The sequence below is a fragment of the Furipterus horrens genome, unplaced genomic scaffold, assembly GCF_987537825.1.
Source record: "Furipterus horrens unplaced genomic scaffold, mFurHor1.1.pri manual_scaffold_2, whole genome shotgun sequence".
Taxonomy (NCBI): domain Eukaryota; kingdom Metazoa; phylum Chordata; class Mammalia; order Chiroptera; family Furipteridae; genus Furipterus; species Furipterus horrens.
The window spans coordinates 46,396,580-46,418,571 of record NW_028327172.1 but is presented as its reverse complement, the minus strand read 5'-3'; the positions used below and the strand labels follow the sequence as shown (position 1 = coordinate 46,418,571).

Below are 21,992 nucleotides of genomic sequence, written 5' to 3'. Positions count from 1 at the left end.
CTATAGATCTGGCAGGCCAAGGTCAAAAAAACTCCACATGACCTGTAACATTAGTATTGCTATTAGCATTTTATTAGTTTTTTGCTTTTGTTCATATTCAATAAAAGTTTTTACTAGAAAAAAATTTTCTATATAAAAGATTTGCTTTTACAGTTGCATTGGAGTTTATACTGCGTTTAAATTTGAACATATTTAGACTGTCAGTACTGAGTACCTCAACATTTTCTTTCCTTGTAAAGGAGTCCATGGCACTGGTCAGGTGGCTCAGTTGGTTGGAGCATTATGCCATACACCAAAAGGTTTTGGGTTCGATCCCTGGTCAGGGCACATACATAGGTTATGTGTTTGATCCCCAGTTGGATTGCATATGGGAGGCAACTGATCAATGTTTCTCACATCAATATCTCTCTCTCTCTCCAATCAATAAACATATCTTCAGGTGAGGATTAAAAAAAAAGAGGGGTCCATAAGTTACATTGTTTTAATTTATCTAACTATGAGCTTTTCTAAGCCAGAGACTATTTTGTTTGTCTTTGTTTCCCAGTACCTAGCACATAAAAGGAAGCAGTGGCTTAATTATTATGTGTTATTAGGAAGAATTCCCTGCAGCCTCTACCTTGGCCCTTCTGTTAACAGACATCAATATCCAGTCTGTGAAGTGGTCACCCCAGCCCTGCTCACATAGCTCCAGATATGGGTATCCTACAATTTAACTCAATTCTGACACTCTCCCTGGAAACAGCATCAGACCCCACAGGTTAAGGGCTCTGTCCTACAAGACTACCCCCACTTCAGATGCCTATTGCAAGTCCAGGTTGTCACTTGTGCTTCTGACTAATCAGCTATAAATTGGAGGTTCCCGTGACCCTCTGTTCGGGTTCAACTAATTTGTTAGAATGGCTCACAAAACTCAGGAAAACAGTTTACTTACTGGATTACCAGTTTATTATAAAAGGATATAACTCAGGAGCAGCCAGATGGAAGAGATGCATCGGGCAAGGTAAATGAGAAGGGGCAAAGAGCTTCTGTGCCCTCTCTGAGTGCAGTGAACCTTCACAAATTCTGCATGTTCGCCAATTCAAAAGCTCTCTAAACCCCGTCCTTTTGGGTTTTTTAAGGAGGCTTCATTACACAGGCATATTTGGTTAGATCATTCGTCAATGGTGAGTGATTCAACCTCCAAGTCCTCTACACTTGCTGGAGGTGGAGGACGGGGGGTGGAGAGGGGAGGAGGACTGAAAGTTCCAACCCTCTAACCGCATGGTTTGCTCTCCTGGCGACCAAACCCCAGGTGCTTTCCAAAAGCCACCTCTTTATGATAATAAAAGACACCTTTGTCACTTAGGAAATTCCAAAGGTTTTAGGAGCTCTCTGCCAGGAACAGGACAAGAACAAACATATATTTCTTATTATAAATCACAATATCACACCATTTCAGTGCTACAACCCTACTTCCAACTACCAGCATCTGCATCTTTTATCTGAGGACTTTATGTCACAGTAAGTGGTGGGAGCTGTTCACGCATTTGTCAGGATGATTGTGCGGGGGAATTAATGTCCCCTGGGAGCAGCCTTGACTAATAACTGGCCCTACTAATGTCCCTGCCTCCCTGGGGTTGCAGTACAACCCCTTCCTCCCATTGCCATCTCAGCCTACCAGTAGCTTCCTCCCCCACCAGTGCTAGCCAGGCATGCCTGCACTCTTCTTGGTTGGTTTCCTACACCCTCCTTCACACTTTCTTCAAATTACCCAGTTTCAAGGTGCCATCTGCTTCCAGTCAGAACCCTGACTGACACAAGGCTCGAATCTGCAGTCAGAGTCTGGCCTGGGGTTTGCTATGCCCTGTGAAATGCTCTTTGCTTGCTAGGAACTATTCTTATTCAGCTCAGTTCAACTCCACCACACTCACCCCTCTCAAGCCCAGGGCTGTTCTAAGCACTTCACACACATTACTCAATCTTCATAGCAAATAACAAAGCCACAAGGTTGAACTACTGACTGTATTTTTAGAAGAAGGAAATCAATACAGGTGAAGAGTTGCCCAAGTTCATGTAGTTAGAGGCAGGTCCATGGTTTTGAACTCAAGTCTGAACTCTAAAACCTTGTGCATTAACCAGCGTCTCATAAAGGCTGTGCATTAAACAGCTCCCATTCTGCTTTCCTCACAGGTCAAGTGAAAGGCTCAAATGAGACAGCAAGTGTGAAGGTGCTTTTCAGACCCTGAAAAGCCAACATACTGGCTGGCCTGAGAACTTTGGTGTGTCCTATCCCCTACCCCCAACCAGGAGTCTTTGACAGAGCTCTCAGTGGCCCCAGATATCGGACAGCCTCACTCCCTCCTATGCTGAGAGAAAAACAGCCCCAGAGAGGATAGGTGGATCCCCCAAGGTCCCACATTTGCTATAGGAGCCAGAATTAGAATCCAGACTGTTTCAGACACCCATAACCATACTGATGAGAAGGACAAGGACATAGCATTCCCCTTAGAGAAGAGTTCAGAAGATAGAGAAGGGGTAGGAATCAGGATGGGGTAAGGGAGAAGAGCTGATTTCCTGGCTATAGAATTTCAGATTTGGGAAACGCAAGGGATCTCAGAGCCCATCTGGAAGGCTTCTCTGATAGTCACTCGGACACAGAAGCTCTGCTTGCGCACCTCTAGTGATAAGAAACCTATTTCTGCCAGAGGCAATCTATTCCATGCTCCCAGAGAGTGGAGGGCTGGGTCCTGTGACTTCCCCGTTCCCAAATCCACTTGATCCCAGGTCTTCTTTCCAGGGCTCCACAGAGTAAGTCTTCTCCCTCTACCTCAAAGCTGTGAGCTGTGCTCACAGCACATTTATTCCCATCTTCTCACTTGCTTGGCAGTGAATCTCTGGGGTGGCTTCCTTCCTCCTCTCTGTCTACCCAAATCATATTTGTTTTCCAAGGCCCACAGTAGAAGATACTTGTTTCAGCCTACACATCTATTCACCCTATTTCTGATAATAGCATCCAAACTTTCCTTAAGGAAATGTTTCAAGTTTGTATGTTTTTTAAATTGAGGTATAATTAATATATAACATTATATTAGATTCGGGTGTATAATATAATGATTCAATATTTGTATGTATTGCAAAGTGATCACCACAATCAATCTAATAAACATTGGTCACCATAAACAGTTAAAAATTTTTTTCCTTGTGATGAGAACTCTTAAGATCTCTCTTAGCAACTTTCAAATATATTGTATAATACAGTATTATTAATTATAGTGATCTAGTCACTATGTTGTATATTATATCTGCATGACTTATTTTCAACTGGAAGTTTGTACCTTTCTGACCCCCTTCACCCATTTCTCCCACCCAACTTTATATGGTTTGAATAGAGACGTTGCCCATGTGATTTTTTCCCCTGACTTCTGTGATTGGTGCAAAGATAGGCATTGGGCCTATTTCAGGACAATAAGAGTCTGACCAGAATTTCTGCTGGGAGGGTTGTGGGAGAAAGAAGTTCTCTCTACTGGTTTTACTGACAAAATAGAGTGTATACATAGAACTCAGCCATCTCGTTACCACAAAGTGCAATCCTGCCTGAGAATAAAGCAATAGTCTGAAAAGCAAAGCCCAAATATGCAAAGAAACAGCCTCCTGAAGACATCATCTGATCTCCTGGGTCCAGCCATGCCTGAAGCCAGAACCTCCAGATTTTGTAATTACATGAGCCAGTAAATTCTTTTTCTACTTAAGTCAGTTTGAGTTGGGTTTTCTCTCTGTTGCAACTAAGATTCCTGACTGATAACACCCACTTCGTCTGCAAACCCTAGTTCTTGCTCTCCCCGCTTTCTTCTGAATTCCATAGCCCTTATTGTTCAAATCATAAGATTGAAAAGTCCATACTTATACAACCGTGAACATACATGCTCTCATTAATAGTTATTCTTTATGGAGCACTAGCTATGTGCCAGTTACCAGGTGAAGCACCTTAATGTATAATGTACTACTGTAATCCACACAGCCATAAAATGTAGGTATCTTTATCCTCATTCTCTTAAGAAACTAAGACTCAGAGAGGTTAAGCTCTCACAGTCAATAAGTGGCAGATCTAAGATTCAGATACAGTTCTGTAGGACCCCAGAGACCATGCTCTGGACCACTGTGCCACCTTGCTTCCCAGGACACAGCATGTGTGAGGGTGAGGTGGGGACAAGAGGTCACCAAGATCTTGTCTCCTGACACCACACCATCCTGCCCTTGCCCCGCCTCATCCAGTTCTCTTATCACTGTTCTGTGCTGCCTGCAAAGGCAGGAGAAAGCAGAAGTACAGAATAAGACAAAGTGTCCCGAGGGTCACAACTGACAGGCCAAGAGGAAATAAGATCACAGAAGCACAGACTTGGACTCCTGACACGTACTGGAATAAAATAACTTTATTTGATCATTAAACTTCCTCTGTGATTCATCCTGTATTTTCCATGGTGACCCAAGCTTCTGAGACTGTTGACAGACACCATCCATACTCACCCTACCTCCCAATCCTTTTCCCCCACCCACTAGACCGATATTGGGTACATCCTGGTTATTCCATGGTGAAAAGACACACCTGGTCTGTGTCCTCATAGTGATTATAGTCTCATGGGAAAGGCAGACCCCCAAATCATTAGATGACTGTATTGAGTTCTATGAAGAAAACAGATAATTGGACAGATGATGGTTCCATTTCCTGGGAGAAGAATGAGGGTAGCCAGGGAAGGAAGTCAAGAGTTTCAGCCCCAACATGTTACCCCAACAGAGATGTCAAGTAGATAGTTAGATATAGGGGTCTAGTGCTCAGCAGAGAGGTCTCTATAGAGGCTGAAAAAGCATCCTGTTATCCTTTCAGGCTTTCTCAGGTCTATCTATTTTTGGAAACTTTCCCTGATAATGTAATTCCTAGTGGTCTTTCCTTTCATGACATTCATTCATTCGTTCATTCATTCAACAAATTCTCAGTAAGGTTAACTCTGTGTTGGTTTAGTGTTGGCTTAATGCCCTCAAGGAGCTTATGTTGTAGGTGTGGAGTCAACAAATAGAGTAGACAATTATAACACAGCGTGGTAACTGTTGTGGTCACGGGAAAGGCAAGGGGCTATAGGAGAAAGGGCCTCTGTATCAGCCAGCTCGAGGAGGAAGTAGATGGTCATCTCACGTCAGTAATTTGAGGAGGTTCTAGTCAAAGGGGTGGGCAGGAGATAGGGCAACCAGAAGAGGTGGTGAAGTACCCTGGAGCTTGAAACTCTGGGGCATTACTGCCTCCCCAGGCCTTAAAGGGAGAGAAAAGGGTGTTACTACAGGAATCCAGAGCTGGGGAGAGCAGAAAGCACTGAGATTGGACTGACAGACAGGAGCTGTGAGCTTCAGTTTAGGGATGCAGCAAGAGCAACAACAGCATAAGACTTTTTAAGAACCAGTTAACATATATAAAATGATGTTAGGTGTTACTGAATAACAAGGCAGGGAAGGAGTTTAGGGAGGACAGAAAAAGGGAGGGATTAGAATTTATAAATAGGATGGTTAGGAAAGGAAGGTAACATCATGAAGGTGACACTAAATCAAAGACTTAAAGAAGCTGTATCTCTAGAGGACTCTTTCTTTGACCCCTTCAGTTCAGTTAGCCCACCTCTCTCCCCCACCCTCCTTTTCCTAAGTGCAGGCCCTTTTTCCAAACTTACTTGGATTAGAGAGTTCCCTGAAGATTCTTCTCTGACTATGGTCCCCCAGGACAGGATTTCTGTTTCATCCTTCTTTTTCTCAACTAATAACAACAGAAGCTGCCGCTTTCCAATGGCCCCTTGGACAGTTGCTTTCCCTGACAGGGCTTCTGTCCCATTCTCACACCAGAGAAGGGGAAGTGGAGGAAACCTTAAGTTCCTGAAGAACTGAAAAAGAGAACAAAGATTAGGCATATATTGTATGTCTCCAACAAGCACACGAACCAAAAGGTAGATGTCAATAGGAAGCAGTTTTTGTCAAAATGGGAGAACATCCTAACAATCAAAGCCTTGGCTGCCACAGAGGCAACAAGTTCCTTGCCACTAGAGATGTTCAAAGGAAACCAGACATTTTCATGTCAAAATGAAATAGAGGGTATTCTTAAGGAAAAGATTTAACTAAATAACTCTCTGAGACCTTCCAACTTAGGTTCTACAACTAAATTCTAGAACTCTAAAACATGTGATTCTAAGACCATCATCCTAAAATTTTACTAGAATGAGAGATGGTCCCTATCTTCAAAGAAATCACAACACAGTAGATGAAGTGAGCAAATAGTTATTTTCTTTTCTTAATTTTTAAAAAACCCGCACCTAAGGACATTTTTTCATTGCTTTAGAGAGAGAGAAAGAGAAACATTGATGTGAGAGAGAAGCACCAATCTGCCGCTCTCTCCCATGCTCCCCAACTGCTGATTGAACCTGAAACCTGGGTATGCGCCCTGACTGGGAATTGAGCCTGTGACTTTTCAGTCTATGGGAGAATGCTCCAACCAACTGAGACATACCAGCCAGGGTTGAGTCTTTTTTTTTTTTCTAATGCTAATTTCTGGACTACGCTTCCAAATCTCCTGAATCAGAACCTCTGGTATGGAACCCCAGGGTCTACTTTACTAAAATGAACTCCAAGGTGAGTTTTACGCAGAATGGAATTTGAGACCATGCCCCAGCTCAAGATGACTTCCCTGAGAGGTGATTTCCAGACTGAGAAAAAGGAGTAGCTGGATCAAAATATGCACCCATAGAAATAACATGTTTTAAAGAAGATTAACAATTTTGTACAACATTCCTTCCATGTGGTAGGTCTTTTCAAAATGACAGCCCTTTCCAGATGTAATCTGAGTTTCTGTGAATGAGGGTATGTACCCCAGATGTCCTGGAACAAATCTTTGTTTGCAAAGGTGCAAAAGCTAGCCTGTTCGTTATTAATTATTCCAAGGCCATAGGCTGGTAAAGAGGGATCTGATAAGGACTCCCCAGAGTCCCTGAGAGGCTGTTTCCAGCCACTGTCCACTCCCCTGCCATTAGCCTCCTGGCTATTTCCCAGCTGTCCCTAGTTACTTCTCTTTTCTGGAGCCTGCAGAGTCAGCAGCAAGGGAGCAGCAGTTTGATTGAGCCTGGTGACCAAGAAAGTGAAGAGTGTTCTGGGACAGGGACCAGTGAGGTGTGTGGCTGGACACCAAGTGTCTGGGCATGTAAAGAACTGTTGAGCACTGGCTGGTGTGGTTCAGTTGGTTGGAGCGTCACCCCATAAATGGTGAAGTTGCAGGTTCCAATCCCCATCATAGTGCGTGCTGGGATTGCAGGTTTGATTCCCAGTTGGGGTGTGTATGGGAGGCAACCAATCAATATTTCTCTCTCACAACGATGTTTCTCTCTCTCTCTCTCTCTCTCTCTCTCTCTCTCTCTCTCTCTCTCTCTCTCTCAAAGCAATGAAAAAATGGCCTCAGGTGAGAATTAAAACAACAACAAAGAACTGTTGAAAGTTGGAGGAGTTGGAGGGAAGAGACACATCCATTGGGGTGAAGGAGAGAGAGTAGTAGATTCTGAGTATAAGCTCTGCCACTAACTTCCTTGGTGAGCTTGGACAATTCCCTTCCCCAAACTAGTCCTTTGTGTTAGAATTAGATTTCTCCAGGGACCATTAGGCTTTAATGCTTTGGATTCTAAGATCTCATCTGACCCTAACCATCACCCTGTGAAGGATGTATGCAGGAATTCTACCTATTTTATCGCAGGGAAGCCAAGGCCCAGTGAGGAGCAGTAACTACGAGCCATTAGGAGCGAAGCCTGATTCCACCAGCACCCAGCGTTCAACGTCGCTTTCTGGAGACTGGCCTCAGGCGGGACAGGCTGATGAGAAGCGAGGGGCTTTCGGTCTCAGGTCCAGGAAGCAGGCAGTGCAGGGGACGGAAGGGTCGGAGCCCGCTGCGGGGTGAGGCCAGGCAGCTGGGCGGAGGCGCCCGAAGCCAGCCAGGGGAGAAGGCGGCGGGCGGGGCCGGGGGAGGGGACGCCCTAGGGAAAGAAAAAGGGAGAAAAGCGCGGGTCTGTGTGCAGAGCAGAGGGGCGCAGGGCGGTGCTGTGCTGTTCGCTGGCTGCACACAGCCAAGCTGGCGCGGAGCGAAGGGTGAAGTGTTGTGCACCCTCCAGCACAGGGCGTGGTTTCCCGCGGGCAGACCTGCGCCCCTCGGAGCCTTGCGGAGAGGCAGGTAAAGCGCACCCGCAGGGTTGGGAAGGCTGAGCTGGCGCGGGAACTAAAAATGAGATATATTCTCTCCTGCCTTGAGGCCCTTGAGCCGAGGAGGTTCAGATACGAAGCTGATCCTCCCCAGGACGGAGCAGCGGGGCTCCGGGGGTCAGCCGTACGTGAGAGTGCGGAGCTGGGCTCCTGGCCCGCCCCGCCTGGAAACCGTGGGGGGCTGTGGAGGGTGGCTCGAAAGCTTCTCCCATATCCACAGATATGCAGGCGAACACCTGTGGGTCAGCAGGGAGTGCACACGCGGAAATGGCACTCCTGGACCCAGCCGGTCTTCATTCTTGACTGGAGCTGCTTGCTCTGCAGAGTTGATGTGCCCATTGGCTACTGCGTGTATGCACCCCAGTCCTGGGGGAAACCTGGGGACTCCCCAAAGCGTCTCCTGCTGCTAATAACATAGGTCTAGGCTGGGAATAAAGACGGGTTCTAGTTTACAGGTGGTAAACCTGTGCCAGTCGCCCACCCACTCTATGCCTTGTGCTTTTTTTTCCTGGATCACCACGCATAAAACGGGTTTTGGGTCCTGATGCAGATGCACTCCATGTGACATGAGAGGAAAGGGGTCTGGACTTGGGAATCTGTTTTCACCCTTGTGTGAAGGCTCATGGAGAGTATCTCCTATCCTCCCAACCTACTCCAGGGGGAAATGACTTGCCCAGGGTCATACCAGGGAAAGGAATGAAGAGCCCAAGTCTCCTCACTCCTAGCCCAGGGCTTTCTCCACTTCACCTGCAAAGGTGCATTGTAAATGTGTGAGCTCCCCCTACACCCAGCTGCTCTGCCTCTCCAAGCAGGGGAGACCCGATGCTGGAGCTTTCACATTTTCTTGATTCCTGGAGATAACAACAACCTTCTTCATCCTCATTCACTCCACACATCTCAAAACACATTACTATCCACAAACTGGGAAGTACCTACTAAGAGGAAGGCAAGACAAGAAAACCCATCTTACTGATGGGGAAAATGAGGCCCAGAGTGGAAAAGCAACTTAACCAAGACACATGGCTAGACACATTGGGAAAATAGGGTTAGGTCTCTGGATTCCCACTCTAGTGTGTTCTCCATCAATGACAGAACTATAGAATGGTGTCCCTAAATGGAAAGGGACCACAGGACTGATCAGAGCGGATGAAAAACAAGGAAGGCTTCTGAAGAATCGGAAGGATAACTTGAAACTCTGGCTTCTTCTGAAGGTAGGAGAATCAAGGGTGGGGAGAAGGGACACAGGGATGGCTATTCTTGGTAACACTGGCGTGGCTGGATGGGTAAGCAAACAAGATGACCAATCTGCTCAAAAATGATCTCTTATGTTTATATAATACTTTGCAATTTCTAAAACACCTTCTGTTGTCTCCCGCAATTCCCATGTGAGCTAATCAGGGATAATTATCCCTATCTGATAGATGAGTTTCAGAGAATATTAGTGCAGTGCTCAAGGTCACATAGCCAAGCATACAGCCAAGGTTTGAACCATGAAAGGAGCACTTGAAAGGCAAGATCATAGGCTGGGTGCCTGGGAGCTGTGTGTGTGCAGTGGGTGGGTATGTGTGGCCACACCCTGGGTAGGTACACAGGGAAGTGGGTTGCAAAGCCACTGCTGGTGTTTTGGGGCCAAGAATGTTTGCCCTTTGGATTGAATGGGGTTCAGGTCAGGGAATGTTGGGGCTTCCAAAGGAAGCTTAGAATTTTTCCTGCCCTGACTCACTTCCCCACTTGACTGAGATGATTTCTTTCCTTTGAGCCTCCCCTTTTCCAAACCAAATGGAATCTGTTTTGGACTGTCCTTGAAGTTGTTTTTTAAGTAATGTAAACTGTTTTCATGAATGTGTATGTGTGTGCTGAAGGAGGGTGGTCTAATAAGATGAAAAATTGATTAATTTATTCTTCAGTGCCTGCTATGTGCTCAGGTCCAGGGAATATAGAAATGTATGATAGGTCCCTGCCCTCACACCTCACAATATATGTATGTGTATGTGTATATATGTACTGTAAATAGATACACACATATAATTTCAGTACAGCATGGTGCTCTAACAGGGTTTTATGCAAAACAGTTTAGTAATGAACAAGGAGGAACTAACTAGCTAGAGAGTGGGGAAGGGGTTTCTCAGGAGAGGGTCTACGGAGATGACATTGGAGCTGCATCTTGAAGGATGTAGGAGTTCACCGTGAAAATGAAAAAGAGGAAGGGCATTCTTGCATAAGAAAACAGCATGAGCAAAGGCAAGAGGTGTGCAAGTGCAAAGGATGTTTTGAGAATTGCATGTAGCTCAGTGTCACGGGATACAGGACACTGGGGAAAGCTGTGGTGAGATGGCACTAGAGGCAGGGTCATATCCAAAGGAGCTTCAATGATAATCAGAGAAGGTTAGACTGTCCTACCATGGACCGGATACCTGTTTCTGGTCCCAGCTCTACCCTTCTTAGGATATGAGATCTTGAACAACTGATTTTCTCCCTAGGAGGGCCCTCTGTTTTCCCACTGATTGAATGAAGGGGTTGCACCAATGACATGATTACTTAAGATCCTTTCCAGCTCAGATTCTACTCTTGTGTCTCCTTCCAACTATATGTTAAGGTCCATTCCTGCCACTCTTCTCCCACCCATTGGACTCCCAGGCCATGGTGGTGACAAGACCTCCAGAGGGGCCAGTGGCAAAATTGTGCATCCCAGGAGTTATCTTTGTATTCTCTGCATGCTTTCTGCACCCCACCTCTCTCTACCACATTTCCCTGCACTTAAGACACTCATTTGTAAGAGTTGCTGAAACAGAACAATGGGTAAACCAGAAAACCAATGGCGCTGTTTCACTTTTCCCCAGAGAAACCTGAAAGAAAATCTCACTAAGATACCTAGTTCATCCTTCAGATCACAGCCGTACTCCTCTACCCTCAGGTCAGAGGTCAGACAAGTTCAAGTCAAGAACATTTAGGGAGAACCTGTTAATATGCAGGAAATAGTGGAGGAAGAGAGTTTGCCTGGTTTGTTCAGGAGACCAGGAGTAGGTCTGGAACAGAAAGGGCTATGGGAGAGGAGACTGTAAAGGAAAATTAATTCCATCTCCAAAACTTATCTCCTTGTCCTCTTACTGGATCCTCGATTAAGATTGGTGAGAATCTGCAGTGCAGGAAAAAGCTATTATCATGGAGTTAGAGGAGATGATGCCCAGGATACAAGGAGGCTGTGTTTGGTGGGATACGCAGCTCGGATGTCAAGGAATGTTGTCATTAGTAGTGAAAAGAGCACCAGAACAACACTCCCAAAGACCTGGGTTGTTGTCCGATCTTGGCCTTGTCATTTTGAATGGGTCACTTTTGCTTTCTGAGCTTCGGTTTTCCCACCTACAAAATAGAGGGCTTGGCCTAGAATCTAGATGCTAAATGACCTTTAAAATCTCTAATTTGGTCAGTTCCTTCCTAACTGATCTATCTCTTGATTCAAGTTAAGGACTTGTAGGACAAGAGCTCTCTCTCCCTCATCATTATGAACTTCATAATCAGCGACTATCTTGAAGAGGGAAGCTAAGGAGCTCAGAAAGAGGAATAAAATTTCAATGTTGTCAACTGCCAGATCCCCAGCTTGGGACCCAGAGGCAGGTCATGGAGAACCAACCTGTCCCTTTATCAACTCTCTGCCTCCCCTGACCCAGCAGGACAGGATGCCCTTGCACCCAGACCTCTTTCCCACCCCAATTCAGCACCTAAAGATAAGTAACTATGGCTTCTTCTCTTCTCGCGTCAGACCACAAGCATCCAGGTCTACTCAGAGAAGGAAGGAGGGCCTGAGGGGTAAATGGTCCCCCACACTGTTCCCTGCCCCCACTTTCTGCAGAGATTCTGTCTCCTCCCCAGGCTAGATCACCCCGGCAGGTGAACTGTTGAGAGGAAAAATGAGCAAGTCAAGCAATTTGGTTCTCAGTTTATCTAGGCTGGAATATTAAGTGTAATTCAGTCCCAGGGCTCAGAATCTTAACTTGTGAGGAAAAGTCTGCACCTTCTCTATCTTGTGACTTGAGAGGCTCTAGAAAGCCCCCCAAATGCCTATCCCACCAGCCTATCCAGTCTCCCATAATCTCACGATGTGGTCTTGTGATCTGTGTCCTCATGAGATGTTAGAGCTGACTAAAATCTTAAAGTAAAACCTCTTCAATTTATAGACACAGACAGTAGCTGGGGCCCAGAAAAGGGAAATCACATGCCTAAAGTCACACAAGTAACAGCTGAAACAAGACAACTCCTAGGGTTTCCATTTCCTTCACTGTAAAATGAGGGAGGTTAGACTGGACAGGCTCTGAAGGCCTTGCCGACCTCTGTTCTATAAAAATAAAACCACCACCATGTCTGTGGAGTGTCTAGTGCCAGGAACTGCATATATTTCTTCTTTAATTTTCACAATGACCTATGCTACATACAGGTAGTGTTAATGCTGTGACCATGATTATATAATACCTAGTCTATCCAAATAGGTAATTGCGAATATCATTTGTTCCTACGTGAAACATCGATGCAACTGCCAGATGCCATTCTGCTACTTACCGTCATTCCCTTGGCTCTGAGGCCCTTTCAGCCTTTCAGAGGCTCCTGTTAAGACACCAGTACCCTTGGAAAAGGGAATGTTTTAGGCTGCACTATTAGCTGATCCCTGAGCAGGAGTCCACGTGTTAAACTGTGTTTTCTCATGAAGTCACTGTTGGCCTGGAGTTAGAGGACAGCAATCAGATGTCCCTTGGCCACTGTACAGTTCCTGTAACTGTAAGCCTAGGCTGGCCTGATCCAGCTGCTGCAGGAAGGGGAGGGGAAGCAAGAGGGTGTCAAAAGCCCATAGCAAGGCTATTGCACAATCCTTGGGGCCCAGACTTGTGTGATCCACCCTTGTCTGAATTTGTTCTAAGTGTCTGATTGCTTCCTTTTCTGCTCCCTCTCCTGCTTTCCAGTTCTGGGCCTCCCCAATTGCGAAGTGAATACTGAGACCCCAGATGTGTCCAGAGACATCCTGAAGAGGTTGAGGGGTTAAGGAGCCTTAGGGCCCCCAGAAGGAGATTCCTGAAGCCAACCCGGAGCCAGAGAATTTGCCTGCTATTCGGTGAGTCTTTCAGATTGGGGTTGCCCTACCTCTGCCCTGTCAGTTAAACCCTCTCTGTAAATATATATAGAAAAACTGGTAACCGTGACTGCCCTGGGAAAGAGCCCTGGGCCACTAGGAACAGTGAGACTTCACCTTCATTGTATGTCCTGTGCATACATGTTTACTTCTCAAAAATAAAATACAGATTTTCATTTTAATGGAAAATCATGTTTACATTAAAATACATATTTTATAATTTTTCTTCACCATAATAAAAGTATATGCTCAAGCAAGCCTGGAGAGAGGCAAGACAGGGATGATAATCTTTTTTTTTTTTTTAATTGTGGTAAAAAATAAAACATATAACATAAAATTGACCATGTTAACTATTTTTAAGTGTATAGCTCAGCATTGTTAACTATATTCATATTGCTATGCAATAGTTTTTTAGAACTTTTTCATCTTGCAAAACTGAAACTTTATACCTACTGAACAATGGCTCCTCATGTTAATCTTTTTTGATAAGTAAGGAAAGTAAAGCCCAAACAGGGTGAGAAATTTATTTCTCTCAAAGTAGGCTGCTCCAGCTGCTTACACCATCTGTCTGCTGTCTACCTGTAAAATTGGCTGAGACCCCTTTCTCCCTAAACCCTTGCATTAGCCATTCCCTCCCCTAAATGCCTCTCACATCTGTTCCTGCCCGGACCTTGTCATTCTCTAGACCCCAGATCAAGACTCAGTGTCTTTTAGCAAAACTCTTTTAAGATTCTTTTTTTTTAAGTATATTTTATTGATTATATTGTTATAATAGTCCCAGTTTTTTCCCCCTTTGTCTCCTCTGCCCAGCAACCCCCTCCTCCAGCCACCTCCCTCCCCTCAGTCCATGCCCATGGGTCGTGCATACAAGTCCTCTGGCTTCACCCTTTCCTATATTATTCTTCTTTAAAAAATTAATTAATCAAGTAATTAATTTTTTATAACAATAAAAAAATAACAATTCCCCCTCTCAGACTTAAGACCCTTTATAACCTTATAAAGGACAATGGGTGAAGGTCTCAAGCTCCTCTAGCTACTTCAAGCTGGACATGGTCGTCGTTCTACCTACCCTTGGGTCCAGAAATCCCTAATAAGAGTGGGGGTGTGGAGGGGAGGGTGGCCTTCCCACATGGGGAAGGATCGTGCAGACTCCAGGTCAGTTGGCTGTCCCCGGACAACGGCGTGCTTGGTTTAACAGGTTGGCATCTTTGTTGTATTCTGGGGGCCACAGATTTGGCAACAGGGTTAAAAGGCATCAAGATTCTTATAACTGGGTTTTCTGCCTTAAATCTTGCCCTCAACTGAGTCCACGTAGCAGCCAGTGTTGTATCCACGCAGATGATCCTTTTAATCCCCTTTTTAAATACTGTTTCGCGACTCTTCCCCAATTGCAGGGTAAAGTTCCAGCTCTGCTGTCCGGCACTCAAAGCCCTCCATCATTTGGTTCTGGCCGGTATCTCCATCCCACCTTCTATGGTAACCTTCCATACATCTTACACACTAACCTCTTTATGCTACTTTTCATTCTTTAAAACATTTTATGCATTTTTTTATTGTCATGCCTTTGTTCATCTGTTTCCTTTTCTTGCTTTTTCTACTTCTAAAAAGCCCTCAAGTTTCTCTGAAATGCCTCCATCACTGTGAACACTCTCTGATCCCTGATCAAAATTCATCCCTTCTTCCTTTAAGCCCCAGTAGACCCTGGCTTGTCCCCTGCATTATAGAAGAGTTGGGAATGTGCCCCCAAGTGCAGGGACTGGGTCTAAACCTGCCCAAGAGTAGGCAGCCATAAATAATGACTGGCTAAATGATTAGTTGAGCCATTAATTCCATTGTGCTGCTCCTGCTTTCCATTGGCCCATATGAGGAAAAAAGAAGGCACAAGTTTCTTACCTGACAAATGGGGTCATAGATGAGAACCTATGCCTCCTGGATCTTAACTCAGGAAACCCTTGTTCTCTTTCCTTCCTCCATCCAGATAAGGTAGCCCAAGTGCTATATAAGCACAGGGCCCCAAAGGCCTTGCAGGGAATATGGGCCAGCCCTAGGTGTTTGCTGTATTATCTAGATTCTCCCTCAACTTCTGCATTCTTAGACTTGTTCATGAATATTTATCATAGTCATAACTAACTGTCATCTTTTCTGGGGTAAAGACCATATGGTTAATAATCAAGTTTGTTAACTTTGGTTGGTTGACAGCTCTGCTTAGATAAAGGAGGGTTTTGGTACCAGTCAAGAGTTCACTGACAGATACCAGTCAGTGAACTCTTGAGTGCTTGGACTATGGGGAAGTCCCTAAAGTGGCCATCTTTACTGGAGACTGTTGAGGAAAGGAGAACACCCAGCCAGTATCAAGGTAGACCTTCAAGGAAGGAGAAGTCCCAGCCAATCTCAGGATAGCCCCCTAGACTTGGGGGAGAGACACAGCCCTGCTGAGCAAGAGCATGTGGTCTGCTGATACCCTTATCAATAACAAGAGAACAGCCACACATTGCCTTATATGTGTGTGCTGGGGCAAAGGGAAGGCTGTGATGATAAAGCTGGTTAAGGGATGGGGAGCACTCAATGAAGGTTTCCAGAAGGAAGTGGGTGGGGAGCCTTGTTTAAAAGAAATGGCATATGGTTTTTTAGAGACTAAGACACAAGCTGTCTTTGGATGTTTTTCTCTATTGTAGACTAACAATCTCTTGAGAAGGAAAAGGAATATTTATTATCATCTATTACATGCCAGGTACACGGTGACTGTGTCAGAAGGCAGGATAGTTGAGATGCTGGGTCTTCCCTCCTTGCGGAAGGTAAAACCCCACACCAGTCTGAGTGCCCCTATCACTCCCCACCCTTAGGCCCAACCCTGTTCTCTTCTCCAGCACCCGAAGTGGTTATCAGCCTCTCCCTGCATCCCAAGCCTCCTTCTTTGCAAAAGAATTTCCAACAGAATTCTTTCTAAAAGAATCCCAAATAACTAGAAATACCGAGTGCTTAGGACATACGATGCTTGAGAGGTCAAATGGCCCAGCCTCTGGTTCCAGTCAGGGTGAAATCTAAGCCACCCCCAAACATCTAAATGGTATCTATGGAATATAAGAAGGAACTGTGCCAAAAGAGAGTTTTGAGGAATATCTTCCAATAATGCAACACAGTCCTAACAAGAGCTGACATGAAAGTCGAGGAACTCTGAGCTAGCCCTCAAAAAGCAGGACTATATCTCAACTCTACCTCTAAATATTCTCTGGGGTCATAGTCAAGCTACTTAATTCTCTCTGGATCTCTGTTTCCCTGTATGTAAAACAGAAGGAGTTAGATTAAATAACCCCTAAATAGCCTAAAGCTCAGTGACTGACAGAATCCAAAGAGGACAGATCAACATGGATTATAATGGTCAAGGCAGGCTTTATTCCACAGGTACTTACTGAACATCTATTGAGTGCTGTTTTGAGTAATTGTATATAGCAGTGAGAACAACAGACATAGTCCCTGCATTCATTGAGCTTGCAGTCTTATGGAGAACAGACAAGTAAACAAGTAAACTGTGATGTTGGGGTTTTAGCTGGCGTCTACAGGAGTAAGGAAGTCATTCAAGCTGCAAGTAATGGAAGCCATCCCTTCTCTTTTCTGTTGCCACCAGAGCATCCTCCGATTCTTCTCCACCTGAATCCCTTTTGCTATGGAGACCACCAATGGGACTGAGACCTGGTATGAGAGTCTGCATGCTGTTCTGAAGGCTCTTAATGCCACTCTTCACAGCAACGTGCTCTGCCGGCCAGGACCAGACAACCTGACTGAGGCACGGCAGACCCGCCTACCTGGCCGTGATGACAACTCCTACATGTACATTCTCTTTGTCATGTTCCTATTTGCTGCCACTGTGGGCAGCCTCATCCTGGGATACACCCGCTCCCGCAAAGTGGACAAGCGCAGTGACCCTTACCATGTGTACATCAAGAACCGGGTATCTATGATCTGATGCTAGAAACCTGGGATGGCTGAAGATCAAGACACCTGAGGATTGGTTGTCTTCTGGGGCCTTTAGAGCTGAGCCATGGATCCTGTCAAGCCTCAGTGTTCCCATCTATAAGATCAACAAGAAAAAGTGCTAAGGGATGTCATTATTGGGCTGGGAAGAGAAGGGCAGACCTAGGCCTTGTGGGGAAAATAAAGGACTTTTTCCAGCAAAGATAAATTTGTTAGACAGTGGGAACCATGAACAAATACATGGAAGTAGCAAAAGATAATAACCAATGACTGCTCTAGTGGCTGGAGTATTAGGGGCTAGGGACCTGAGGAAGGAGAAAAGGAAGCTGTAGCTGAGGAAAATGAAACAGGAAGATGTACAGAGGACACATTTTTGTGTGTGTTATCTTCCATGACCATGAGAAGCAACAATGATTATCCCATATCACAAATAGGTATAATGTTACTTATTTATATTTGTTCACATTTTAAGTTTTCGACCCATTTAACATTGGTGATTCTACCCCCCTGTGAGGGGAGCAGAACAAGTGCCTGTCTACCCATTTGGGCTATAGCAAGGCCATGACTGGGTCTCAAACTCTGGTCTCCTTGCCCAGTGCTTTTCAAGACTCTGTGCCACAGGAGTGGATCCAGGCCTAAAAGTCATACAATTCTGGGAGCCCTCCTTAAGAAAAAGAATTCAAAAAAATCCTACTTATGCACATGTTACAAAAATATATTGCCATGTTGATACTTTCCTAGGACCCCTCCTGAGACCTTAAGAAGGAGTCATGCATGTGCAGGGCTCTGAATGTTAATGCTCATTAGCTCCATGGTTCATGCGCCTCTCCAGCCACATCAGTTATCACAGTGCCCTTTCCAGCCACAATTCCAGTCATGAGGTCTTCACTACCTCGAATGCAGCTTCTTCCATTTCGATTGATTGAGTTCTGTGAGAAATTTACTGATAACAAGTTGAAATCTGCTTCTATAAGATTATTATCACACCTGGAAGATCATCATATTAAAAGAAGCAGAGTGTGTGAGGTGGGGATCTGGTTCAGTGGAGAGGGAACCAGTGCTGAGTCTACCACTGTGAGACATGACACTGCTGAACACTTCTGTCTCTAATCCTTTTCCCTCTTCAGCACAGTGAAAGAGACTTGAAAGTCTCCAAGAGCTCTACCAGTTCTGACATTCTAGGCTCCAGGTACAGTAGGTTGAACCATATAAAATTACTGTGTTTGTGGATCAAAAATAGCTGAATATCACTAGTTTCATATGGTTCAACTTAGTAGGTGCAATGTGGCAAGTGAATACTAGCTCAAATCCCAGGCTGGAACCTCCCACTGTTTGGTTTGATTTCTATTTAAGAAATCTCCAGGAGGTGTCCAAAAAGCCCTATTGAAACATACATTTTTATGTATAGCAAAAACTCTGAAAATATCTTTGAGGACAAGGGTTGTGGGTGATGTTACCTTTCTACTTAAAAGTTTTATGTATTGCTTGATTTATTTGACCATAAGTATGTTGCCTGCATAATAAGGGAAGGATAGGGTGGGGGGAGCTACTTACACTTTGAAAAAATAAATGCCTATGTGTTTCTTGAATGGAAGATCACAGAACATGTTTGCTCCCATGAGCAGTTATGTTCACTCCCTGTAAATCTGTGAAGCCAAACGTGTGCTCAAGACTTTCCTTATCTCTCCTTGAGGGAGAAGGTGGAGACCTGCTTAAGAAGATGTCACATATGGGAACACTACAGACTCAGACGTCTGCAGCTGTGTGAGACTCAGAGACCACCAAGCTCAAATCCCAAATAAAAGATGGAATGCAGTCAAGTGTAAGAATGAATGGGCAGGTGATGGATCTTAAAGTTTTAAAAAATTAGATTGAGTGGATCTAGGAGTCAGAGAAAGGTAGAATTTGAACTAGGCTTTGAAAGATAGGACAGATCTTAATTGGCAGAGTGAGTGAAGGCTGCAAGACAAGGGAAGCTTGGAGACAGAAGTGAGGAAAGAGCATCCCCCTGAAGAGAGAAAGCAGGCCCAGTGTGGCTGCTCTGGATTTCAGTGTCCCCATCCAGGGAGGAGGCGTCCCTTCACACATCCCTTATATTCACGGGGCTTACTAATAAAATAATACAAATTGTTTTGCTTACAAGTTACAGAAACCATATATGTATACACACACACACACACACACACACACGTATTTGCATAAGCAGGAAAGGGGATTTATTAAGAGGAGTTGCAGACAGCAGTACAACTCCAGGGATTTCCAGGCCTAGAACTACTTATCTGTCTGAATTCACAAAGGAGGGGCTCAGTGTATCTCACACACCTAGAGTTGGACTAAATAAAATTCTAGGACTTTTAGGTGGTATAGTTTAAACCCTCTAATATTCTATGATACAGATACTCCCCTCAGCCCTCCCCACCCCACCCCAACTGCCTGGCAGTGCTATCTCGCTACCTGCCTCAGCCCAGAGGCTCTTTTGCCTGCGCTGGGTCTGCCCTCTGCTGGCTGGATGCAGCATATGGCCGTGAGCCCTCAAAGCTAAACTCTAGTAATCACTCATTCAACAGATTATTTATTGAATGCCCACTATGTGCCAAGCACTCATTTAGGCATATGATACATAAGTAAAGAAAAAAGGTCAAAGAAGCCACACTGGACAGGACAATAATTACTGTCCTTAACATGTATGAAGTAGGGTCCCAGATGGTGTTCCAAGTATGCGGATAGCTCTGCTCTATTCAGTCATTCAGGGATCCAGGACAGTGATTACTGTCCCCAACATGTAGCTTCCAAGTTTATTATGGTGGAAGCATTTCTAATTAGCAAGGAGAAAGAACAGGAATCTAGGGCCAGAGATTTACTCTTAAACAAGCGAGGCAAAAGCTGCACACAAGCCTGCCGCTCACATCCATGGCTGAGAGCAGCATGGGCACAACTGGCTGCGAGGGGTGCTGGCAAATGAGGGTCCCATCTGGGCAGTCGTGTTCCAGCCAATCTCTGTTACTATGGAAGAAGCAAATGGATATTGGTGGGCAGCTCGAAGGCTTCACCCCACCTTCTCACCCTTCTCCCAAGACTGGTCATGACGAAAAAATGCACTGCCCTGCCAAGAAGGAAGAGGTGCTGCTACTCTGATTCAATCATGTTTTCTGGAGTTAGGGTAGGAGCCTTCTGGGTTTAACTAAACCTGTCCTGGGAGTGTGACTTTTGGTCAGTTTTTTCTGGCACTGGCCTCTCCTCTCATGAGAATGGTAATCCCTAAGACACTGGTCTAAGCATGGGGGAAAGAGACCAAGCAAGGCTTTCAGCCAGCCTTGTACAGGAAAATGAATCGTCTTACAGATGCCACTAAGAAACCAAAAACATAATCTGCCTGCATGAAATCAGAGTACCCATCTATGACAGTGGTTAAACTATGACAGAAAATGAGCTCCTGGGAGCAGGAGATCAGTAATTAGCAAACAGGAAAGAAAAAAAGGAAGAAGAACTAATATTTGATGAGTATATCAATCTCTGCCAGGCACTGTGCCAGGAATTTGCATGTTACCTTATTTCATTCACCCTTTTAAAAACTCTTGAGGTAATTTTTTGATCCTCATTTTATAGATGAAGAAACAGAAGCTCAGGAGAGAAATAGCTTGTTTAATATTCACTTAATATGTGGAGCTGTCTAGATTTATTTTTTTTAATTTGTTTGTTTTTTTTTAGAGGTGGGGGGAGGAGAAAGAAAGGGAGAGAAACATCACTGTGTGGTTGCCTCTCACTCGCGCCCCCAACTGGGGACCTGACGTGCAACCTAGTCATGTGCCCTGACTGGCAATCGAACCATCGACACTTGGCTCACAGACTGATGCTCAATCCACTGAGCCACACAGCACTGACTCACAATTGGGAACAAAAGCAAAAAGAGGCCAGCCACAGAATTTGCTGGGAGGTTGGGAAGATTTAATCTCTAGAGAGGATCTAGTGTGAATTATTGGTGCATCTCCCTCAGTTGGGGAAAGGAGATTATTTAAATTCATCTCAAAAGAACTCTGTGGGATAGCTGCAGGCTTACAGTTCTGTTCTTAATTTATTATTCATTCATTTATTCATTCAACAGATATTTATTAAGTACCTAGATGTCAGGTAATGGGTTTGGCTCTAAGAACATGGAAGAAAACAAGACAGGCACAGTCCCTGCCATCATGGGGCAAGGATTACCTCACCCACTTCAGTTTTTCAACTTATAAAAATTTTCAATTTCTATGAAACTCTACTTTGCCACCTCTCCCCTTGAGCCCCTCTCTAAGTGAAAGAGGCTTCTTTTATTCAACTTACTGCCCTGTTTATAATTTTACGATAATTTTTATCACTTTGTACTCTTTTGGCACGCCTTTTTCCCTTCCTGGAAACAGTGCAAGGATGCAGGCAGGGACTGTGTCTAATGCATCTCGAGGCCCCCATCTAGTAGGATAAGGCTTGGCACAAAGTGGATGCTTAATTGTTATCAGTGGAATGAATCAACATTATCGTAAGTATGGTGCAACCTAATCTCTCATATATGTGTAGTGTTTTCAACCCTTCAAAGTATTACCATCTTCATTATCTCATTTGTTCAGAGTTTGGTCAAATTAACAGTGGATGTGAGAGCGTGTTGTAAAATATAAATGGT

General features: G+C 44.7%; 1 protein-coding gene across 3 annotated transcripts; it reads left to right on the top strand.

The window, feature by feature from the left end:
- The first annotated feature begins 8,057 nt into the window (after positions 1-8,057).
- KCNE3 (potassium voltage-gated channel subfamily E regulatory subunit 3) lies at positions 8,058-18,927 on the top strand. 3 transcript variants are annotated; one of them, XM_090265464.1, is made up of 4 exons: positions 8,058-8,218; positions 9,340-9,458; positions 13,200-13,348; positions 16,992-18,927. In XM_090265464.1, the coding sequence occupies exon 4, from the start codon at positions 17,031-17,033 to the stop codon at positions 17,328-17,330; it is 300 nt and encodes a 99-aa protein (XP_090121590.1). In that variant the 5' UTR covers positions 8,058-8,218; positions 9,340-9,458; positions 13,200-13,348; positions 16,992-17,030; the 3' UTR covers positions 17,331-18,927. The 3 variants fall into 3 exon arrangements, with proteins under 3 accessions (XP_090121590.1, XP_090121591.1, XP_090121592.1); XM_090265465.1 differs by having other exon boundaries at positions 9,319-9,458; XM_090265466.1 differs by lacking the exons at positions 8,058-8,218; positions 9,340-9,458 and having other exon boundaries at positions 13,124-13,348.
- The last annotated feature ends 3,065 nt before the right edge of the window (positions 18,928-21,992 follow it).

Coding starts and splice junctions, on each gene's coding strand:
- KCNE3 (XM_090265464.1), top strand. CDS start 17,031: ATGGAGACCACCAATGGGACTGAGACCTGGTATGAGAGTCTGCATGCT.